Raw genomic sequence first — 13,689 nt, 5'->3', positions numbered from 1 at the left:
TGTTTCTTCCATTTTTTCAGACACAATTATTACAATACAACAAAGCATATTCAAACCCAGACACACATTGACCAACATATATTGAACTATTACATACAAATAAAATATGATAAAACAGTTCAATTTAAAAACGATCATACTGATTTTTATTTTTTTTGTTGTTGCGATAATCCAAACCAAAATGTCCAAGTCAATAAGGAATAATCTTCAGAAGGAATTCATTTTAAAGTTACACATGGGCCATGGTTATAAATAGGCTACAGACACAGACACACGTTAGCAAATCCAAGATACATTTATTTTGATTTTTCCTGACAAACAATCTTGATGAGAAAATCAGTGCATGCATTTGTTTTATCTAATGTATTTTCTTCTTTATTCTCTTCTTCACCATACCCCGAATATTGAAAAAGTAACTATTCATCAGTAAAAAATCAGCATATACTGTATATAGAGATGTCCATTATTTATAACAGTTGTACAGTAGGTCAGTATTTGCTGCATGATGACAGTGAGGAGTAACCATATTGTTTCTCAAATGTGTTATTTTCACCTTCAGCTATAATGCTGACCCGGTTTCTGTAAACTCAGAGAGCACAGAGAGCATTACTTGACAAAGATTGGGCCTTTTGTTTTTATTACACTTTAAAGATATTTGATAGCAGAAATTACAGGTGTAGCTAATGGCTTTCTGATTAATTGATTACTCTGATCATGCTTGTTAGATTATATTAGAGCAGTTACCAAACTTTTGGGTCATGATATGCATATAGGAGAGTGGCAGGATAGACAAGTCATATTTAATACACCTTGTCAATGCCTGTGACAGACACAAATCAAATAGACCTTATGTGAAAGTCAAATAGCATACAGATACATTATTGTCAGATGCACACAGATGATGCACACAGATTATAAAATGCAGACAAACAAAGAAACATGATCTCTGGAGGATGTTAAGGCAACAGTAGGCCGTATAGTTTCTATTTCACATTACTGAACCCATAGATGTTGAAGAATGGATATGGTGGACAATGTAGTCTGCTATATTCTGAACGTTGTGTCAACAACGTTTATTTGTTGAGCCCGTTGATGTTTTCTGGCACCAGTCCTTCCATAATGGCTCGTTTAGATTCCAGGATCTGCAGAGTGAATATAGATCAGAAAAGATCAGTATTATCCTTTAACCAACTAATGATTATAACATGTAACTAACCGGCAACTGTCAAATATTAATGACAGACCGACTTCAATCCCAATTACTGTCTCAATCATTGACTTGTTGGACCAGAAGGTGTTGGGTTGTAGTACTTGTGAGTACTTGTAAATGTAAATAGTAGTGAGAAATGGTCTGCTTGTCTAAGTGGAGATCATGAAAAGGCGTGGAGACTCACCTGGAAGTTGTTGCTCAATCCAACCAGACTCTGCAGGTTTGTGCTAAAGTATCCTAAGACATATTCTCCTCCCAGGAGTGGAATCTGGTCCTTATCCCAAGTTTTCTGCGAAACACACACATTCACACATATTTTCACTATTTGTATTTGCACTTATAGAATGAAACAGTGAGGAAGGGATTGAGATATTATAGTTGTATATAAAGATATATTATCATGGTAGAAATTGTAAATTGTACCTTAATGACTTCGTTGAGTTCAGGCAGATCAATATCCCTAACCCAGACAAAGGCCTCATAATCTGAAGCGTGCTTGAATCCCGCCTGCAGAACAAGATAACAACCATTAGCTGGCCTGATAACAGATAGCAGAGTGTTAATTTAACAGCATGCTATCATAGATCAACAGGCGCTGTGGCTTAGTTGGTTAAAGCGCCTGTCTAGTAAACAGGAGATCCTGGGTTCAAATCCCAGCAGAGCCTTTTCATTACTCACATATCTCTTGGTTCTAGATTACATCTGTGATACTATTTGTAAAGGCCTGTATACAAATGTACAACCTCAATATCTACTGCTTAATTGCTGAATAAATCGTTTACTTCTGGAGACTTTTTCAGAATTGAAAAATAAATCATTCTTGTAAAGTTCTACACATAGTAGCTTTATAGATTGTCCTATTCTAAATGCCCAACAGATCGTATGTATACATTGACCTTATAAAGACCAATCCAGTCCCATGTGGAGGACAGGAAGTCCTCCTGCACCGTGTAGCTCAGCGTGGCGTTACAGTCGGCGCTCCACGCATCCTCAGGGCTCACGTGCACCAGCGCCAATTCACACTTCTTCCTCAACTGCAGCACACGGGTGGGGAGGAAGAAGAGGAGAGATGAAGAGACAATGGGAAAATATATCATTGTTAGATTAACTCGTCATCTAGCATGACAAATTACCCCCTTGTATCTACTTTATTTAATATTTTATATCGGAGTGATGTAAATATAAAATGGGTTGTTAATGTTTGTGAGTGACAGCCTTCAAAGTTTTAAGTACTTTACCTCTGCAAAACTTTAAACTGGTCTTTGAACTTCTATTTGATTTGAATCATATATTTACTGTTTCCTTTTTTTTGTCTGGAGGTCTTTACCTCTAGTTTGAAGGATGCTAACACAGGCTTGTGGTCGCTAACTCCGTAGCTCATGTTGCTGGTGTAGTTGTCCTGGTGGACTTGGATTGGGTAGTCCTCATGTCCATCATCCGTGAGAGTCGAGACGCTATCGTCGTCATCCTCTGGAGCCAGGGTTTTTGGTTTGACGCGCCACAGGATGCGGTCGGTCCACGCCGGTTTCCTCTTCTTACCACTGACCAAATATGAACCAGTTAGGAGCAGGGTCATTTTGTTGATAAAATGATGTGAAAGGGTTAGCAGGGAAGACAACAAGGAGAGAGAAAAAGAGAGAGAGAGAGAGAGAGAGAGAGAGAGAGAGAGAGAGAGAGAGAGAGAGAGAGAGAGAGAGAGAGAGAGAGAGAGAGAGAGAGAGAGAGATGTTTTGGAGAGACACACGTTCTGGAAATGGGGATGGTGCACATGTTCAATGCTTCCATTGAAGGCAACACTGACCAGTGACCAATGGTCTCCTTCTCACTGCGTTCCCAGGGAGACACAGACACAACCAATAGCTTATATGTGTGTGTTTGTGTGTATGTACCTTGTATCGTAGGTGTCTCCGTTGCGGTCAAACTTGTAGGAGGGCTTGAAGCACAGCGGCCCCTCGTCAAACTCCTGGAGGAAGGCCTCCTTCTTCTTCATCATCAACAGCTTAGGAAGCACAGCAGGGATCAATGTGTTTGTGTGTGTGTGTGTTTGTGTGTGTGTGCGTGTGTGTGTGTGTGTGTGTGTGTGTGTGTGTGTGTGTGTGTGTGTGTGTGTGTGTGTGTGTGTGTGTGTGTGTGTGTGTGTGTGTGTGTGTGTGTATCTGTGCCTGTGACGTGTCTGTTTGTGTACATGTGTGTGTGTGTTACCTGGTCCTTCTGCCAGAGTAGGTTGTAGCGTTCACTGTTGATGGATGAGCGGAGGAAGTGCATGCCATGATCGGCGATGCGGAAGTTCAGATCTCCAAACCAGAAGACCACCCTGGAAGAGACAGATCCACGGCCCACCAAACATGTAGTGAGGCCAGGAAGGATGCATGTGTATGTGTGTGTGTGTGTGTGTGCGTGCATCTGTGTGCATGTGACAGGGTGGTGTTGGATGGCGGAGACTGACTTGTGGTCCAGAACGTGCGGCGTGTCCTCCTCAAAGTCTTGTGTGTCCAGGATGTACTCAAACTCGTCGACGCGCTGCAGGGCGTAGTTCATGTGAGCGGCCAGGTGGCAGTTCAGGAAGCACAGCATGTGACCATAAAAGGAGAAACGCACTGACACGCCCCCTTTATTGCCCTGAGAAGAGGAATGAAACATATTGAAGTCGATTGAATCAGGATTAAATTTAAGTTTTCAATGACTAAAAGAGAGCAATCTTTTCTTCTTAATATGATCTTACAATGAATGAACATGGGGGCCATATTTGCCAAACTAAAAATATATATTATATTCAATGTCAATATTTAATATTACCTAAATTATTAAATTATTATGAACGTTCTTAACATTGAACGCATAAATGATTTATTATCAATTTGGATGTGACAGGACAGGTCATAATCAGCAGACCTGGATGCATGCCATTGTTGGAATGACCACTTCACACCTCACTGAGCTAACACAACCCCTCTTTCATAATGGCTTTAATCTCTACACAACATAATCCCAACAGAATTCCTGGGGTCCGGAGTTTAGCATACGGTTCCATTATGGAACTCTCAGTTGAATTTGAACTACACGTCATCGTTCTTTGCCAAAAATAACAAGGTGATAGCACGCTTCCAACAGGTAACTCACACCAAACTTAATATATGGAAGTATATGCTTTTTCAAAGCATCAGACCATGAGTGCCACAGTAGGAATTAAACGGGAATCTAACCCTGGCAGTGCTACGGCCATGCTCTACCAGTTGAGGTAGACAAGGTCCTCACATGACACCGCAGGGGAAACTTATCATGGCATTAATTGAGAAACATTATTATTCATCCGACATACATACATACAAGAGCAATCTTTTCTCCTCAATGTGATCTTAAAATGAAAGAACATGGAGGACATACAGTATTTTCCAAACCAACCCAGAGTTAGGGGGTCTGCTAGAAAGTATAATGTCCTCTCATGACACCGCAGCTGAAACTCATCATGGCATTAATTGCGAACAATTATTCACAAATTAACTACTGAATTACATGTTATTGTCATATATTTTCACATAATCTCATCATTATAATTGAATGCAGAATAACATGTGCAGTGCAACGTTGTCTCACCCAGTAGCCGAAGATGCCAGTGCGTGTGTATGTGGTCCGTATGTCTCTTATGAAGGGAACATGTGCTTGTTTACAGAACAATAACAACAGCAAGCCCTGCATTCTCACGGATGTCATCTGTTGGAGGGGACAGATGGACAGACATACAGCCAGACCAACAGGCATATGGATAGGCGGACAACCAGCCAGCCAGACAGAAAGACAGACAGAAGGATAAACAAGTTAGATGAAAAGCCGACAAAAATAGATACAAAGATTACTATACATTCTGTTTTGTCTTAAGGTTCAACACATTTTAGTTCATATTTACATTTACTCTCTCTCTCTCTCTCTCTCTCTCTCTCTCTCTCTCTCCCTCTCTCTCTCTCTCTCTCTCTCTCTCTCGCTCTCTCTCTCTCACACACACACACACACACACACACACACACACACACACACACACACACACACACACACACACACGCACACACACAGACACAGAAACACACACACAGACACACAGACACACACACACAAACACACACCCACTCACACATGCTCGTTTTACCTACCTTGACGTAGCCTCTGGGTGCCATTGTGTTCATGAGCATGTGGCTCCAGGAGTCCTCCACCATCATGTCTGAGATGAACCTCAGTGGGTTAGAGTTCACCTCCTGCAGACTTACACACACATACACAGAAATATTCTAATTACACAACAATGGCACACAGACAGAATCACAGTAACACACATGTAGATGAACAGATAGAAAAGGAACATAAGCAGGAAGCCAGGCCAGGCTGGGGGGCTCGTGTGTTCGGCTAGAATAAAATGCGGGTAGGTAGCCAGAAGGAGCCAAGAAATCAAACCAGCAACCATTCACTTGGCTGACGACCTCCTGAATTAAACTGCCCCCCTATGAACCAATGGTGTTGTCATGTTGTCATGTCTGACCAACCCTCTCACCCAATCACGTAGAGGTCCACGGGGGGCTGGGCGTCCAGCTGCAGCAGGGAGTCCACGTCTGGAGGAGGCTCCGCGGTCCCCACGTTCCACGTCACCATGTACAACCTGAAGTCATGTTAGTGTGTGTGTGTGTGTGAGTGTGTGTGTGTGTGTGTGTGTGTGTGTGTGTGTGTGTGTGTGTGTGTGTGTGTGTGTGTTTGTGTGTGTGTGTGTGTGTGCGTGTGTGTGTGTGCGTGCACGGGTACATGTGTGTGTGAGTTTGTGGGGGAGAGTGAGAGAGAGAGGGAGAGAGAAAGAGAGATAGAAGGAAAACAGAATGATCATTGCATTAACACTCCATGAAATACTTGATATGATATATAAGTTATTGCGGTATAAGGTCGTGCGCTCAAGTATTCCCAAACAAATGATTGTAATGAGAGCGAGAAGACCGTCTGACTTTGTTGAAACGCATCAGGCTGGATCTAGTCTTGTTGAGAGTCACAAAGACAGCTGGGTCCCAAAGGTCCAACCATCCCCAGGTTCCTTCGGAGGAGGTAAGAGTGTCGCAGTGTATGTTTTGTAAGTAATGTGAATATCCAAGCATAATGTTCCCCAATACCTCCACTTGATGTGTGTATTTGTATGTGTCTATACACGGTATGTGTGTATATGTGTCTGTGTAATCCTCTCATAAATGCATCAGTAGGTGTGTTGTTCATCTTTCAAGCATGAATAAAGACACCAAGTCCCTCTGTCATGACTTTGTAAGATCAAAATTCTTATAAAACTTCTGACCCTTGGTATTATGTTTATTTAAAATAAAATAAGTAACTTATTAAAATAAATAAATAAACAAAGTAAATTAGACACTAAGTCCCGTCTGACACCTTTTATTAGCTGAGGGCGTTTTCATGAGTCTCATAGTAATAGAACATGTTGTACTTGTAGATTAGCTCATGTTGTTATGGCAATGAATATGCCCTCAGCTGATAAAATAATGCCAGTGTTTTATTTTAACTGAAAATTAGCGCCAATGTAAACTTCTTCTGCTCCTTGCACCTTATCATGCCACGCATCATTACAAGTCTCTGCCGACTAAAACATGAAGCAATTCAAGAAGATGCATAGATAGAATCGCCTTGTGGTCAATTGTAATTTAATAGACATCTGACTGATTATGTCAAGGTTTTAAAATTATTATTATTATTATTATTATTATTATTATTATTATTATTATTACCTGGTCATGTTATAACACAGCTGTAAATCGTGGATTTTCTGATAAAGAATAGCTAGCCTTTCTTGACAGACAAAACAGCAGTTCGTGCTGCATTTTTGGTTTTTATCAAACAGGAGACGGCCACCCACCAATCAGAGGTTGGAGATTCCTGCAGGAAGGTTGCGCTCGATTTCACTAGCCCATTTGAGCCTGTTCAAGGTAGAATATGAGATTTGAGGACGAAACGATAGGTTGGGCTAAGGCAAGTTTTGGGTGGGCTTGATCCCACCCAAAAGAGGTCTAGCTTCGCCACTGCTCCACAGACTGGTAACTTATCAACCCCAGCGTATTCGGTTGCTAAGCGACGTCAACGACTTTGGCGAACTATTTCTCTGCTGATCAGCGCTACGAAATTTGATAACAAATACATAAGACACAATGTGTGAAGTTATTTTTTCGATTTGGCAAGTAGCCATTACTAATAATACCAATACTCTTTGGCTGGGATGATGAGGCATCAGAGAATCAAGTCATTTTAGCCTGAATACATAGGTAAAAAGCACCAGAGCAGGCTAGTACCATGAACAGTATCAGAACGATAAACTGTTGAACTAAATGGATGGTAGGCTACACCACGGGATGCATCTGCAGACCACTGCCACATACATAAAGGTAAGACGCAATATTGGTTGCTAAGATTTGCTGGTGCTGTGGCGAGGTCTTTTGTGTTTTTTGCACTCAAGTGGTCTGCTGTTTTTGATAGTCGGTGGAGTCAGTCTCTTGTTGACACAAAGTGACTTTTGGTCATTCTTGCTTTGCTTGAATTCTGGAATAATTATGGGGGGGGGAGTTCATGAGTTTTGGTCAGAATGCCTGACGTAGGCTAGTTTTGATGGAATGCGTGTTGTGAATTGGGAACAGCCAGCTCATGATGTGTTACAGCGTTCAGATGTGGTCAGATGTGGAAAAAATATGACGAGACGACTTTTGAAGTGCTGTGTGTAGCCACACGTTTGGCCCTTCTGAACTTAAACAAGCAGTTAATTTCCTTTCCTAGCTCCTCTTGTTTATGTTGTTAACTTAGCCATGTCATGTCACGTTGTCAACATTGGATACATGGAGCAGAACATAGTGGGTCATATGTCTGATGCTTTTTGGAAACGTTTTCTTCATAAAACGTGCCAGACAGATTTTGTATACATTTTATTCCTTAGTAATTAGCGACATGGGTATGCCGTCTTTCAGAACCTTTCATTACCGGCACTAAAGAGAGAAAAAATAGTGTATCCTCATTGTACCCAGCACTTCTGAAAATGCACTTCCAAATGCGTCCCCAGCACATTTCAAACCAAACTGACGCCCATGTGTATATGTGTGTATATGTGTGTATGTGACTCTGACATGAACATGTAAGCGTGTCTGTGTATAAATATACAGGTTGTCTATGTGTTTATATAGGTGTGTGTCCATGCATAACCAGTATGTCTGTATATAAGTGTGTTTGTAGGTAACCCTCTCATAAAGGCTTCCACCTGAACATGTAATTGTGTTTATTTGTAGATATGCAGTCTGTCTGTCTATGTGTTTATACTTTATACAGGTGTGTGTGTGCCCATGCATAACCAATATGTTTGTAGATAAGTGTGTGTTCTCCTCCTCTGTGGGTCCACCTGAAGGCGTCGGTGGGGAGGAAGCGTCCACAGAGCTGGAAGGCCTCGTCCAGCGTGCGGGACATCTCCTCGCTGGCCTCCTCGTCGGAGCTCATGTCCTCCACGCAGGTGAGCAGCTGGGTGAGCCGCTGGCGGAGCAGCATCTTGCTGCTGGAGCCCTGGGTCGCCGAGGTGCTCACGCTGTCCGACCGCACCCTGCACCGCGGGCTGCTCGGCAACAGAAACATCTGCTCTGCTCGGAAAGTTTGCCTTCCGCCCGGAGAATACTCTAATATAAAGGATATGGAAAAAACGCAATCTTCCAATCTTCTTTGGTCCTTCGTTTGAAGTAGTCTTTCGAAAAATAAAATGCAAAAGACTACTTTTTTTTTTCTTTCTTCTTTCTTTGAGCTCCGGGGTAAAACAGATCCCAATTCCAGCCGCCAGGAATTAGACGGAAATTATTTCTTCCTCCTCTTCTCCTCCAGACTGAGTTGTTTACCTTCTGGATGTCTTTAATTCCTGGTTGGAGGGGCTTCTGAAGATCCAAACAAAGTACGGGAGAGCAGTTCCCTGCTCGCAGAAAAGCTCAACCGATTCCTTCATCAATGTCACTCTCGTTAGGCCCGTTAGGCGATTGTTGTGCTCGTTAGGCTTGTTAGGCTCGTTATTCAGACCATCCAGCTTCTGGAGGAGAGACTGGGAATGGTGTAGTGTGGGGGTCTGTGATTGGATTGGTCCAGGGCTGTTGCCCTAACGACGCCACGTGAGTGAGTGAGAGAGAGAGGGCATCGAGGTTGACTCGGGAATGTCGTCTGCCTGAACCAGATTTGGCTTAGTAAAATTGGCAGGGGGAAAGCTGGAGGAAGCAATTGCGTGAGAGAGAGAGAGAGAGAGAGAGAGAGAGAGAGAGAGAGAGAGAGAGAGAGAGAGAGAGAGAGAGAGAGAGAGAGAGAGAGGGGGAGAGAGGGAGAGAGAGAGAGAGAGGGTGTGTGTGTGTGTGTGTGTGTGTGTGTGTGTGTGTGTGTGTGTGTGTGTGTGTGTGTGTGTGTGTGTGTGAGTGAGAGACAGAATCGGTGTGTGTGCAGGTGTGTGTGTGCATTGGGTGTGTGTGTGTGTTTTGTCACAGACTATTCAGAAGTCTTGATGCACCATCACTGATTGTATTGTTTCTCGAATTAAGTAAATCTTTTTTCGGCGTGACACCCTAAGAGGTTTAGCCACACCACCCCCCATAGCCAGTAGCTAAGTCCACATAACAATGCGGGTCGTCCTACAACAGCCAACATCCCCCTGCCCTTAATGAGGGGATACAATAGGTTGTTTTGGCCGGAGTCCATGCCCTCCTCAAATGGGGGAAAGGTTATGAATGCACATATTGAAGGTTGCTTTGGTTGTGTGGTTATATCAAGCTGGCACCGGAAGCCAAATAAATTATTACCTAATTGAATCAGTGAAATAGTCAAGAGCAGATTTAGAATATACAAAATAAAACATGATTCTGTCTCGTGACCTTAATCAATTACAGTGAGCCCATTTCAAAAGAAGTAAAATATATACAAATATATTCCAGATTCAAATCATCTTACTTTTTGATTTGTGGTCAATACAATTAACTCATGGAGACGGGGGTCAGACACGCCAGAATCACATGACCCCCTCTTAAGAAAAGGAATGATAAATGTGTGTTTCAACACAGAGACCCTCTGATAACTGGTGGTCCGGGGGCTCCAGATCGCTCCAAGCTTCCGATAAGCTCCTTATCAAGTTTGAGAAACTCACATTCTCCACGGGGAGAGAGTTTGCCCATGTCTGCAAATCCACAATTCAGTGTAACTTTGCACTTTACCACTTGTGTTTATTTCGTCTGGTATTTTGTTTACGTTTTGATGGGGTTCCATGGCGCTATAGTTTCATGCGATCAACGTCCATCTTGAGTTGAGAGGAACACATGAATCTATATTTGAGAAGATCTGAGCTCAATGTGGGGCTCTATGCTCATGAGACTGAGGGTACTAATGCGTCCATCTCTCCGGTCGGTTTGTGTTAATGTTGTGTTGTCATGGCAACCCTGCTTTCAATTTCTGTGTTTAGTCCGTCAGTTGTGTGTCCAGCAATTATATTGATATGTTGTATGATTAAAGCACTCATTGTGACTGTGTGGATGGTGAATTGTGAATACGCGGATGGATTGTGAATCGCTATGATGGAGTGGTGGTTTATTACCTGTAGTTGTCTCTCCTCCTTGTGCTTACATTTCCAGTGCTCATATTGTCCTCTGATACTGTGGGGACACAAACACATGCACACAATAACGCACAAACACACACAAACACACACACACACACACACACACACACACACACACACACACACACACTAACACACACACACAGACACACGCACGCACACACACACAGACACACGCACACACACACAAGATCAAAAATACAAAAACACAAACCTGTAACAGTTGCTAACCCGATCTAGACTAACTTTAGCCATTATTTAATACTCATTTCTTGATTGCATTGCTCTTGATAGAGCAGGTAAGGCTGGTTTCTGAGCCTCCGCGTGGTTTAACCCTCCATCATGCCACTGTGTTTATCCTCCTTAACACTGCAGAGGTTTAAATGTTACGTGTCACAAGTGGAGGCCATGGATGTATTATAAACAGCATGCAACAATTTACTGTCTACAAAGAGACACTCAATGTTCATGAAACATATTCATGTATATGTAGGCCTATAATGCTTAAATCTTACATTAAGAAATGGGGTTAACTTAGCAGCAATATTTACTTAATTTCTTTGTTTTACCTAATTAGTGAGGTTAGTGAGTCTATTAGCAGATTCAGCATGACCTACATTGAATTGTCATTAATGGGAGGTAGGCATCTCAGGCTCAAGGATGCCCACATTTCGGTAGCCACTTCAGAATCCTGAGATATAGAGAACCGGGTCCATATAGACCTACAGGATGCTGATGCACGTGTCATATCGGTAATTATCACCTTGCTACCCCCCGTGGATCCATAATGGTCAAAATGTTTGGCATGACCTACTCATTAAGAAATATAGGCTATGTATTTTTGTGTTCCAACATTAGCAACAATTCCACTACTCAATATTAAAGGACAAAGTGCCTGCCTGAAATTAACGTCACATTCTTAAAGTGCTGTAGGACTAGAAGATCGAACCTGCATGATGAGTCTCAAATGTTTGCATTGTAGAAATACAAAACTAGAAAGCAAGGCTAACTGAACCCAGTGATCATTTTCACTAACCGAGTGGGGGAATCAGAAAGACGGTCCAAATATAAAGGAACGCACACCCTACCTGTGTCTGCAGCTCTCCGCCTGGGTGTGCTGTGGAAGCGGCAGACTCCTTGGGCGCAGATTACAGCGGTCTCCAGAGAGGAGTCAGAGAGATCCGACTGCTTGCCTATTTTGAGTCCCGTTGTATTGAAATAAACAACTTATTTTTGGAAACTGGAACCTGTTCTCCCTTACGCCAAACGCACAGTGCCAAATAGCCGCTGCTTGCAACAGAGCACACAACACCGGATCAAATCTATGATCCCTGGTTTGGTCACCAGCAAGGGACAAGGTATTATCTCATTCATGAATGGACCTGTGTGTTGGACAGCTGCTTTTTAACAGCACTATGACGCATGCTATTTTCGGTGTTAAAGCCTCTTTGGTAACATATGTTCACCAATAATCCCGCACTTTCTCAATATTATGGAACGCACTTTTTGTTTAATTGTAGGCCTGCATTAGGCCTAAGCTATGTTGTGTAATGTACATTTATAAAGTAGGCTTATGTGTTTGGTAGGATGGTAGGCTACACCTAACTGACTTCAGGTGGTAAAAGGTGCGTGACAAAAACGATATACAAAAGTCACAACATTATATTCAGATAAACCACAGCATGGGTAATGATGAGGAACTTTGAAGTTTGATTCTATTTATTTTATTCATTTTCACTTCTCCAACTCACATTTGTGTCATTGGAAGATAACAAAAAGGCACAAATTCACAATAACAGAAAAATTAATAGAGGAAGCAAGTCTTTAGGGCAGATAGAGGGAGAGACAGAGATTGACAAACTAGGAAAGAGGGTCTGGAAAGATGCAGAATCAGTTTTTCCAAAGCAACCAATCCTGGAAGTTATCTACTGGAGGATGAACTCCACCATGAAATGACCCTCCACTCAAGGTCCGACACCACTTCCTAACGACAAGGATCAACGGACCGATGATACGAGCTGCCATTTTGTCCCCTGAGTTAGGGTTAGCGATGTCGTTTTACGTTCAGACGACAAAAACAAGGTACAACACACTATCCTGCCAACAACACACAGCTATAGGGGACGAGAAGGACACGTCACCATCTTGTTTATTTGCCCTTTCTTTTTATTATTGTCTTCTTCACACCGACCAGGAGGTCAACTGAAAGTCCATACATTACACAGAAACAGAATGTCCTCTGCCATCGTGGGACCCAGGTGGTCTTATGTGCCACCCTCCTCATAGAAATGTACAGTAAACATATCCATAGAATTCAGGGTTCATTGGACCCATCCCTGGGCCTTAAAACCGTTTGTTACCATGGCGTTTGGGACCATGTCTTCATATATTATTAGATCATTGAGCTGTAAGAGTGTGCTGTACTTTTGGCAGGACTTACCTATATATATATATATATATATATATTTATATTTATATATGTGTGTTCACCGACAATAATTTATATATTATATACAATATCGATACATACAATACATCCAAAAATCTCAATTTCAATTGGTAGGCCATTACGGACACTAATCAACATGTTTGAATGATGAAGAGATGGAGAAGTGAGAGAGAGAGAGAGACAGAGAGAGACAGAGAGAGAGAGAGACGGCTGGATAAAGAGGTGAAGATCAGATGGTGGGTTGTTGGGTTTTGGGGGTTGGAGGGTTATAAACATGATCACACGGTCTCCAACGTGATTGGTTGGATGAAAAAAATAAGAATGATAGAAAAAGCAAGTGATAGTAAGTCAGCCTATAACTATCCGACAGAAGGAGTTCAAATAGCTAAA

General features: G+C 42.2%; 1 protein-coding gene and 1 non-coding gene across 3 annotated transcripts; one reads left to right on the top strand and one right to left on the bottom strand.

Annotated features, from left to right (window-relative positions):
* Positions 1-272: 272 nt before the first annotated feature.
* inpp5kb (inositol polyphosphate-5-phosphatase Kb) lies at positions 273-12,236 on the bottom strand. 2 transcript variants are annotated; one of them, XM_030362468.1, is made up of 13 exons: positions 11,939-12,236; positions 10,827-10,884; positions 5,751-5,855; positions 5,356-5,464; positions 4,805-4,921; positions 3,657-3,829; positions 3,413-3,524; positions 3,100-3,209; positions 2,538-2,751; positions 2,107-2,244; positions 1,634-1,717; positions 1,395-1,499; positions 273-1,142 (listed from the first exon to the last, which is right to left on the bottom strand). In XM_030362468.1, exons 2-13 carry the CDS (start codon positions 10,868-10,870, stop codon positions 1,074-1,076), a joined length of 1,380 nt encoding a protein of 459 aa, XP_030218328.1. In that variant the 5' UTR covers positions 10,871-10,884; positions 11,939-12,236; the 3' UTR covers positions 273-1,073. The 2 variants fall into 2 exon arrangements, with proteins under 2 accessions (XP_030218328.1, XP_030218327.1); XM_030362467.1 differs by lacking the exons at positions 10,827-10,884; positions 11,939-12,236 and adding an exon at positions 8,622-9,442.
* On the top strand, positions 1,802-1,875 carry trnat-agu (transfer RNA threonine (anticodon AGU)). The gene has a single exon. It is a non-coding gene; the product is annotated as a tRNA-Thr (tRNA).
* Positions 12,237-13,689: the final 1,453 nt, after the last annotated feature.

The sequence above is a fragment of the Gadus morhua genome, chromosome 7, assembly GCF_902167405.1.
Source record: "Gadus morhua chromosome 7, gadMor3.0, whole genome shotgun sequence".
Lineage (NCBI taxonomy): Eukaryota > Metazoa > Chordata > Actinopteri > Gadiformes > Gadidae > Gadus > Gadus morhua.
The sequence above is the reverse complement of the archived record's forward strand: the minus strand, read 5'-3'. Positions and strand labels throughout refer to the sequence as shown.